The sequence below is a fragment of the Phoca vitulina genome, unplaced genomic scaffold (assembly GCF_004348235.1).
Source record: "Phoca vitulina isolate PV1807 unplaced genomic scaffold, GSC_HSeal_1.0 scaffold21, whole genome shotgun sequence".
Taxonomy (NCBI): Eukaryota; Metazoa; Chordata; class Mammalia; order Carnivora; family Phocidae; genus Phoca; species Phoca vitulina.
Window position 1 is genome coordinate 10,532,408 of NW_022589724.1, and position 10,456 is coordinate 10,542,863.

Consider the following 10,456-nt stretch of genomic DNA (forward strand, 5'->3'; position numbering starts at 1 on the left):
TTTATGCTCCAACACCTTCATCTTACCCCCTTACCAACATGGATACTTACCTTACAGGAAAGTCAGCAAAAGGTGTATCTGTTGCTTTGCCCTTATGATTCAATAGGTAATGCTTATTTATCATAAACAACTGGAAAAGAACAAAACTTAACAAAAAAGTCCCCTCCCGCCAATCCCACAACTTTGGTCTAATCACTATTAAAATGTTGACTTTCTTTCTAGAGGCTTTTCTCCATTCAAATAATTTCCATAAGACTGTCATTAAATATGCTTAAAAACAAGACTTTTATTTTTGCCAAGTGTAAAGCTAAAAATGGCATCTCTTATTTGAAAATTTTGTCATATTTGTTACAAATATTTTTCTGTTTATCGATTGCCTTTTCCTTGTGTTTATGGTGTTCTGAATTTTTACGTGGTCAGATCTAGAGATCTTTTTCTGTCATCTCTCCCCCCAGCTCCTTTAAAAACTTCTCGCCATGGGGATAAGGGTGATGGGGGGGGGCAGTTAAGTGACATAAAAAAGGCAGAGTGTTAGGGACAACAGGATCCTAGCTGAGATCAGCAATATAAGGGAAAGAGTACTGGTTCGTGTTCATTTGTGGTCAGGCATTTACTGACACCTACTTATCACTGGGTGCTGTGGTTCTCTCCAGCAGGGTGATAAGGTGAGCATAAGCAAGAGAGGGGCCACACAAAAGGAACCCCACACTCATTAGCTGTCACTCCCCACCCCTCTTCCTCCCAGTCCCTGGCTGGGATCTACTTCTGATCTACTCTCTGTCTCTATGAATCTGCCTTCTCTGGACCACTCCTGTAAGCGGAATCATACAATACGTGACCTTTTGTGTCTGGCTTCGCTCACTTAGCATGTTTTCAAAGTTCACCCATGTTGTTCATTCCTATTCATGGCCAGATAATATTCCGCTGTGTGGACAGACTGTGTCTTGTCTCTCCAGTCATCAGCTGACGGACATTTGGCTGGTTTCCACGTTTTGTCTATTGTGAAGGAGGCTGCTATGAACATCTTTTTCAGTTCTGGATGGTATGAAGGAAAGACAGGAGAGCTTGACCTGCGCTTGAGTGAGGCAGAAAGATGATCAAGAATCTGTGGGGGAGGGCTTGCCTGAGGCCTGTTTGCTGACGGAGGGAGACACACAGGACGTAGCTGGGCACCGTCTGCAGGGAAGGGAGCAGCTCCTGGGCCTCCTGGGTTCCCCTGCGCCCGGACAGTGCCTACAAAAGACAAAAATAGAACGCCTCCGAGCTCTGTGTTATCCAGGACAACCCAGATTTGATACAAGAAATGAGAGGCCACCGAAGGGCTCTAACTTGAACATGTAGCTTAGAATGTGTCTAGGCATTTCTCAGTTGTTTCTGTTTCAGTTTTCTGAGTTTTTACGGTTAGTTTATAAATAGCATGTCTTCTGTTTCCACACTTGACTTAGTGGCCTCCATTACGATCAGGCCTGCTCTCATTTCCACACCTCTGGCCGTTGCCAGGTAGGTCTCTCACTGCAACCGAAGCCGTGCGCCTGGTCTTGGTGAAATGTGAGCGCGCAGTTCCTCGCTGGAGCCCCAGAGGCCTAGGTCACAGTGACCTCACACTCGTCACACTCGGGACAGAGTGCAGCCGGCACGCCTCTCCTAGGCCATGCCCCTCCATGCCAGGCAGTTCTGTTGTGCTTTTTCCTTGCTGCATCATGAATATTTTAAAATATTTTACCTCATTTTTCTTCTCTCCTCTCTTCTTCCTTTACTGTGTGACACCCTGTCTGTACTCTTTTGTTAATTGCAGCCTGATGAGACTATGACAACTGTGTATTCACACTCAGACGGGCTATTTAATAACTGGACTCAATTACAGAGAGCGTTGGAATGGATTAAAATTTAAGCGCAAAGAGCACAAAAGAAAAGGCATCTACTGTGGCTGACTGGGGCGCTCGGGACCCACAAGTATCTACATCATTTTAAAGAATGAACTTTCGTGTTCAGACATAGCTGTGTGAGACTCCTCAGACTGGCTCTACGTGTCCCTAATGCTGGACTTCAGACCCAAACAGCAATCTCATCCTCTTTCCCACACGTGGTCCTCCTGGCTTGCAGCACCTGCACCCACCCAGTTGCCCAACCTAGAAACCGGCCTGTCCTTGGCTCCTCTCTCTGCACACCCGCCAGTTACAGAGTCTTCTCTTCTTCCTCTTACGTATGTTGGGGTTGTGACCACTTACCTTGTCCTCACTGCCACCATCTTTCCCCTGGACCTCTGCCACCGTCAAGTCCCATCAGGTCTTCCCTGGCTCTTCCTCTGGTTTGGACGATGATGTTGGAAGTCCCGGGGGCGGCCTCAGGAGAAATCCTGGAGCCTTCTTTGACCATGAGAGGAATCCAGAGGTTTAGGGACTGACGAGTATTGGATACAAGGGTGGCCATAGGGAGACTGACTTGTGTAATTTGGGGGTGGGGAATGGGTGGGGCTCTGGTCTAGAAAAGAGGTTGAGTCTGTGTTATCAGTCTATTCTTATTCCAATGATGTTTGCATGTAACGGATGGATGCTGACCTTGTCTCACTTAAATGACATCATTGCATCTGTTCCTGTGTGCTGGGTCTTGAGCAGAGTTAACTCTTCCTAAGTCAGCCCTTCAGTAGATCTGAAGTCAAGGAATCTGCTGGGGAGCTGCTAAGGTGCCCAAACCATCATTTCCCCTTCTTCAATAAGAAAACTCCAGAATTTTGGCTGGGTAGAGTAAGTCAGCCCTTCAGTAGATCTGAAGTCAAGGAATCTGCAGCTAAGTTACCCAAACCATCATTTCCCCTTCTTCAATAAAAAAAACTTCAGAATTTTGGCTGGGTAGAGTGCCATCCAGAATGAAGATTTCATTCCCTAACCTCACTTGCAGCTAGGTGTACCCATATGATTAAGTTCTGGCCAACCATTTGTAAGTCAGAGTAGTCTGTGCAACTTTTAGGAATTATCCTTAAAGGCAAAGGCATTTTTTGCCACCATTTTCCTTTTTCTTTCCAGCTGGAATGTGGATGTGATGACTGCCGCTGGAGCAGCCATCTTGGACTGTGAGGTAGACGATATATGTTGGAGTTAATGGAGCCAGCAGATTGGAGGGGCACAGATCATGGTAACCATGTAGCCCCTTTACCAGCTCTAGACTCCTGTGTTTATCTGAGAGGGAAATAAACTTCTATTTTGCTCCAGCCAATTTTACTTTGGTTTTTGGATTCAGAATTTGATCATTGAAAGTAGGATGCTGCAAATAACATCAAAATGTGGCATTGGCTTAGTGGAATTGGCAGGCCAGCAGATGGCAAAGACAGACATTGCCTTTTATATAGTGACTAAGGTGTCACTTTGATGAAAGTGTCATCTGCAGTACTTTGGAGGTGGGACCACATGCTGACCAAGGCCAAGATAGGTAGGAGGGTAGTTGCTTTTCACAAAGTCCCATAGAGGTGAGACCGGCTGGGGCTAGAGCCCAGGGGGCTGCAGCAGAGATGGAAGGGAGCCTGGCTTGGCTAAGGGAGGCAGTCTGTAGCCTGTGCTCAGAATTGATGAAGGTCTTCAAGCACAGAAAATGCCAACTGTTGTTGTTCTTTAGACTGCAGCTATTTGAGGCAGTGGCCTTGAAGTGGCAGCCTTAGCAGGAGCTAAGGCCGGGGGCAGCAAGCCATCTTCAAGACTTCTCTGCCAGAAAATATGAACTAGGTAGCTCCAAAGGTCAGATGAAGAGTCTTGCCTTCCCACCCAAGCTTCTCTTTCTGGTGGCCTCAAGGTAGCCACCTTTAAGAGGCATGAGCAGAGCACAGAACGTCATTGTAGGCCAGACCATCAGCTGTGGGTACTTGCTGGAATTCAGAAACCACAACCCTGGGGACCCCCCCACAAAACTGCTCCAGGAGTCAACAGGCTACAAAAGCTGTTCTGTCCCCAACAAGGCTGCCCACCACTGCAGTCCCAACTTGGATGTGGAGGTCCACGGACAAGGAAGTCCTCCCAGAGAGCAGGACTTGGCTGTCAGGCAGCTGAGGGACTTACTGGCCTTCTAGAAGCGTCTTCGTTCTTCCTGTGCAGTGGACTTGGATAACCACTTGGAGCAGTGTTTCCTGTTCTTTCCTCTTACAAATGAGTTTTCAATGGTTGTTTTCCTGTTTCTACTACACTGCTGTTTATGGGCTGTGTTGGGAGATCACTTGTCTTGAGTTTAGAAGTCATTGGCAAGAAGCCACCCAGAGCTGATGGAGAAGACCACAGGTCACCCAAAAGGGATCTTAGCTTTAGCTTCAAGCTGTAAGTGGCTGGGGCTTGGGTTGTCTACCTTGGAGAGAGGAGGAATGGCAGAACCAAAGCGTTGAACTATGGCAGAGATTAATTGTCCCTGAAACTCATTCTTTCCTTCTCAGAAACAGAACTCCTGAATTTGTTAGACACACAGTTTCTTGGAATAAAAACCTTCCCTAGATTCCTTTGCAGTAGGTATAGCCCTGTCACTAAGTACTGATCAATGAAATGTACAACATCCAGACGATACACCCTAAGGGAAGGGGTTTTAGTTTCTCCTTCCCCTTTCCTCCATCCTGTTGGCTGGGGCCATCGTCATGGACCTCAGCATTGACGCTGCATACTGGGGATGGTAGAGCACCAGATCAGATAGAACCTGGGACCCTGGGGATCATGGAGCCACCCTGGCAGCCCTGTGTGATATATAAAGTACAGAAACTTCTTTATGTAAGCTACTGTTGTCATGATAGCTGAACCTAAATCAGATCTAGAATTTGCCACACCAGGTCAAGACAGGTCAAGCTCCTGACCAGAGGGAAGGGATGGGCAGAGAGCACTCTACTCCAAGAGAGTTAATATTTACTTAAAAAAAAAAAGAAAGAAAGAAAGAAAAGCAAACAGAGTGAGAAAACCCTTTCAGAAATCAAGACAATTCTTAGAATAAAAATGTCAACACACAATAAGTGTTGCATAGCTTGAATGTTTTTATATCGATCAAACTTTTTCAGTAGAGTCACTGACAGTTCAGAATGAAAAAGGTCCCAGATTTACAGAAAAAATATTGCTCATTAAGATATTTTTCAAAAGTACATAATACCAATCTTTTTGTTGCTCCAAACAGAACGTGGGTTATAAAGATGGCAGACAGTCAGCCATCAGACTCCCACATGTTTGGCTCCTCAGAGTTAGGCTGAGGTCAGGGTCTTTGCTGTCTTTACGGATTTTGTTCTCAGCGCAGAATGGCAAGAACCAGAGGGTGGCAATCCTTGACTCGGCATTCAAGCCTGCTAAGGTTTGAGGAACAATCTCTTGGAGACAAGTCATGGAAATGTGGTACATTTCTCTGCAGTAGCTATACGGCTTTGATTTGGGGTTAATTGCAATTCTCTGGAACACTGACTCCCAGAATGGTAAACGTTGAAAGAACCCAAGAACTCATCTAGTCCAGCCCAAACTTCTTTTTACACATAAGGAAATTGAGGCCTGAGGGTGACACATCTCACCCAAGTCTAGGTCTAGACCCGAGTGAGCTTTCCCTCGTCTGAGCTCCTATGAGCATTTCCTATTGATGCTGCCTCTGAGGGATGAAGCGGCCTGTTGCTTTCACTAAAATGATAATTTCTGAGGAACAAAAAAGAAATAGGTAGCAACAGAGAGGCAAGAGCACCTACACTAATCTAAAAGCATTTTTAATGTTAACAATCTGGAATTAAAATAAAAAACTTAATTAAAAAAACATTTTTAAGTACAAATTACTGAGGCAGGAATGACAGACCAGCATATTTGTGATCAACACCCCGCATCCTGACCTCCCCCAGCCAAACTGAGTTCAATCTCTTTTTCTGTGAAGTCAGAACACCAAGTGCAGTTTCTACAGGGACACAGGGAGGGAAGTCCCATCCTAAGTCAGCACGTCAGTGAGTCTGATCAGATCTTCCAGAGAACAAAACACAGATGTAAAATGCCTTCTCTGTTCACATCCAGCCCAATTTTCCAGGCAAAATATTCCGTGTTGATGCTTTTCACTTACAACTCAAAAAGGCTTAAGTATAATTGCTCAAATGTATAAAGTATTGAAGCAGGAATGTGGAGGCACAGAATTTAACTGGCTGTATCTGCAGTAATATTTACTTGTGTATTTTGCCCCTTTGGATAATTCTCTTGTCCTGTTCTTCCCCAGTATTTCATGAATTTTGTTGCTAATAACATCTGCTGGGTCTGAACTACTGGCCTTCACAGTGGCAGAAAAAGGTGAGGTGCAACCTTTGGTAAGCTTTTTAGAAATTTATGTACAATAATGACAGCATTTCTGCAACTGTATTAAATAATTTGTTTTAAGAAAAAAAAAATAAACCACAACTCTCCAAACACATTTAGTCTTCTCAAGCTTCTTGCACACAGGGTGCTGATGTATTTTTATCAAACAGCAATAATTTGCTAGACATCCTGATGGCATTTACATTGAGGTCAGCTTTCCACCTTCCTCTCTCTTTTGGGACTTAGCTGGTAGAATGTCTTCTGAGTCCAGATTGAAGAAAGGCACTAGTATGAGGATATTCCTTTGTGCTTTTGTTCTCAGCAGAAGAAATTTTCTTTTGTGGAAAGATCCATAAGCTTCTACTTCTTTTTTTTTTTTTTTAAAGATTTTATTTATTCATTCAAGACACAGAGATACAGAGAGAGAGAAAGAGCACGAGCAGGGGGAGAGGCAGAGGGAGTAGCAGGCTCCCCGCTGAGCCAGGAGCCGGACGTAGGGCTCGATCCCAGGACCCTGGGATCATGACCCGAGCCAAAGGCAGATGCTTAACCATCTGAGCCACCCAGGCGCCCCATAAGCTTCTACTTCTATTTCGTGGGTTTTTGGGCTGATGGCTGGTAAGTTAACTTTTCCAAGTAACGCACCTGTAAGCAGTGTCAAATAGCTACCAGCTGATGAAAACTCCCGCTGACAGCATTTTATTTGGTCCTCATATTCAACCCACAGCCTCACTATTATTCCTCCTGTCTCACAGGAAATAGAGGAAAGAGACACAGTGCTCCGAAGTGACCAGGCCAAGAGACAGTTACTGACGAGTGGGACCAGGAACCAAATCTCCAACTGCATAATTGCAACCTCTCCTGGTTCATTCTGCTAGCTTAGCACGAATCTGACAAAGGTGGGGCTTCGGTGGTCTCCTGTCTCACTCACAGTAGTGGGCTATGGCACGGCGTGACACCTCCCTCCCACCCCTGCCATTTAGCAGTAAAGTACTGGTGGGGGACAGGTGGGAAGTGTGCAACTAAATGAGCTAAGTCTGGAGATAAAGAACCTTTAGAAACCCGGCTCCCATCATCTAGGTCGTTATCCAGCTTGCACCCAGGAAACGATTGGTCCAGAGTTTGCTAACCATCAAAATGGCTTCACTTCTGTGTGCTATGATATAAAAGCATCCTTTTTCTATACATCCCACTAAGAAACTGGCTGAGCTTCCTCTCCCTTCAGGATACATAAAAGCCGCTATTTAAAAATACCACATTCAAATTCTTATGTAATTTATTTTCCTTAAATAATAATTTGCTACAATCCTGTCACAAATTTTTAAAAAATTTAACACAGTATGAACAAAGGCAGGATTCTTTAGGACAATTAAAATCAGGGTGCACTTAGAATAAATTAACATCAAATTGTGTTTATATTCAGATAGCCTGATCCTCTCCTTTGAAATGAAATGGAGACCATTCTAACCGAGGGTGAATGCACACATTTGTTCTTCTATACAGAGACTCATTCTTTATAGAAACTCAACTGTAATTTGAATCAAGTTAGGAATCCTGAGAAACACTTACCATGGGCACACACACACACATCCACACACATCCACGGAAAACCCTCTAGAAGCTGGGTTTCCCATGGTTCCATGACTAGATCTTTCCTCAGAAGGGCCAAAGATTCTGAATATTAAGATGATATCCCATCTCCCCTCAGGAAAATCGTAGTGTTTCAAGTTTAATAGCTTGAAGTAGCAGCAATCCATGTAGTAGATTCAGTAGTCGACAATTCCAGTCTTAGGTTCTGCAGGGACAGCAAGAGGCAAGAGGAAACCCGAAGCACCCTGCTCCTAACGACGGGTGACAAGATGCACAGGGAGTCTTCGTTCTCAGAGTCTCAACTGAAAACTCGCCAGAACCTACGTTACTAACCTGGTCCAGGCACTGTGTGAGCCCCTGAAGAGGGTCATTAATGCGGGGAGCAAGCGGGGCATTTTGGACGTGATTTTCAGAAACACGAATATGGGAAGTGGGAGGGAGATGGGGCAGAAAAGGTAGCGCCCGCCCTTCAGTTTGAAATCCCACCACCCTACCACTGAGTACACTCATCAGGGTTCCCTTAGCATCGGCGGGTGAAAGCTAACAGTCCCATCTCTGCCTCGAAGCCCAGAAAGCTCAGCCCTTAGAGTCCTATACACATATACACACAAAACATCCAAGCAACTCCAAGTAGCCACACCCTCTTGTTTCTGGGAGGTCAACAGCACTGCTGGCCTCCCCTCTCAGTTGCCCAAGGATGGTTTACAGGAACATGGTGACGTCTAGGGAGGAAGGCAATAGGACAGGCCCCAAACTGAGATCCCCTTTTGCTTATTTCTGAGGACAAACGGGCCTAAATGTTGCGGTAACTGCATGCGTATCTACACAGTTCCTATGTACACGATACCTCTTCTTTAGAACTTTAAAGTGCCTGGCTTCAAATGTGCTCATTCCTTCCCCACAGCCTACAAATTTCCTCTTGCTGTTTCTTCCAGAGAGGCGTCTGTCCTTAAGGAGGATGCCCTTGGGAAAGAGGAATGAACATTTTTCACAGTTGTCTTAACTGGGATCCAGCATTTGGACTAAGCCTTCTTCATAAACACGAAGAATTGCTTCACATACAAACTTGTACTGGCTCTGGAAAAGAAAAGAAAGCTGTCAGTCCACCCGCAGCTCTGTAAACAGGCCTCACACCACATCCATGCTCACTCTTTCACATCCCTCACGAGTACTCTGAGCTCCCGCTCTGGGCCAGGCCAGACCCTGCGTACCTGCAGGGGACCCACAGCGGGGCAGAGACCCCCTTGCAGCCGTTATTCCTGCATCATGAGGGCTAGGGGCGGCTACCGGAGAGCAATGGGCAAAAGCATCATGGAAGCCACAGCCGAGGGAGGAACCAGCCCATTCCACGTGGCACAGTCAGGGCTCAGAGCCCTGGCCGGGAACACCTGGGCCCGGAAAGAGAGGCTGCACAGGCGGCCGGGCCCTGGGGGTGCGGGGCCTTGTGCCACGGTAAGGAGTCTGGACCACCAACATGTTATGTTAACCAACACCTAAGGACCTTATTTAGTGAAGTGTACAGGGTGAAAGAAAGCATTTCGACGGTGCTTCACCAGCTGGGAAAATCTACCCAGAAGATGCACTGTAAACATTGTGAACCGGCAGTGAGGTCTTTCATAACATGGAAGAGGGCAGAGAACAAGAGTCTTAATAACCTGATCTTTTCCTCTGAATTGTATTTCCTGAGTATAACAGAGAGCTCACCATCATTAGAGAAATGTTAGAAACTTTGTCCACGAGCTTGTGAGGGCACAGAGCTGGCTGCAATGTGGAATTCCCACTCCTTTCTTTGTTGACTCCATCTCCTCCTCCAGAAAGCCTTCCTTGACTTTCCAAAGTCTGTTTTGACACTCTTCCATTGAGTTCTTAGACTCCCCTTGGACTTCCTCCATTACTGTTGAGATTTATAATGGACTGATCCAGTTTTCCCACCACATGCAAGCTTGGGTCTCTCCGGTGTGTGCAATTATCTAAAGGAATGTGGGATGGTCCCCATTTTGCAGATGGGGAAACTGAGGCTTGGAGAGAGGTTAAGGGACTATCCAAAGGTCACCCAGTATGTGGGGTAGCCTGAGTCATGCTCTTTCTTCTACATCACCCGACCTGCCTCTCTTCAAGTTCTAGGGGAAACCCACGAGATTTCCTCTGGAGGACACTTGCAGCGTCAATGACCAGATGTGACACACATGGAGACAGCCCAAGGAGGAGAGAATAGGGCGTGTGACACGTCCACTGAGCCAGAAGACTCACCCACAGACAGGCAGGTGGGGTAAAACCCTCAGGGGACTTTGCTTACTTCTGATGGACAAATGGTGGGCCAGTGGCTCTACCATGTAGAAGGCAACCAGGGCTGCTCCCTGGCCGCATGGCTGACAGGAAGCACACCACGGAGGCAGCAAAGGGAAAGGGCAGTGAAAGACAGAGGTCACGTGGGGTGGGCTTTAGAGCCACTCAGCCTCTGACAACCTCTGCCACCTTGGGCAAGTGATGCAGAGCCCTTGAGCCTTGGTCTCTTAACATGCAAAGCCCTCCTCCCAGGCCTGGCCCAGGGCAAGTGCCCAGAAAGTGTTGGCCATCATTACTACTTTTTTTTTTTTTTT

At 46.3% G+C, this 10,456-nt stretch overlaps 1 protein-coding gene across 2 annotated transcripts in view; it reads right to left on the minus strand.

The window, feature by feature from the left end:
- Positions 1–6,839: 6,839 nt before the first annotated feature.
- PTPN3 (protein tyrosine phosphatase non-receptor type 3) overlaps positions 6,840–10,456 on the minus strand; it is a 106,456-nt gene continuing 102,839 nt past the window's right edge. For both annotated transcript variants that reach the window (XM_032418494.1, XM_032418495.1), the window contains one exon: positions 6,840–8,933. In XM_032418494.1, the coding sequence (XP_032274385.1) occupies positions 8,856–8,933 (78 nt within the window). In that variant the 3' untranslated portion in view covers positions 6,840–8,855. The remainder of the gene's footprint in view (positions 8,934–10,456) is intronic.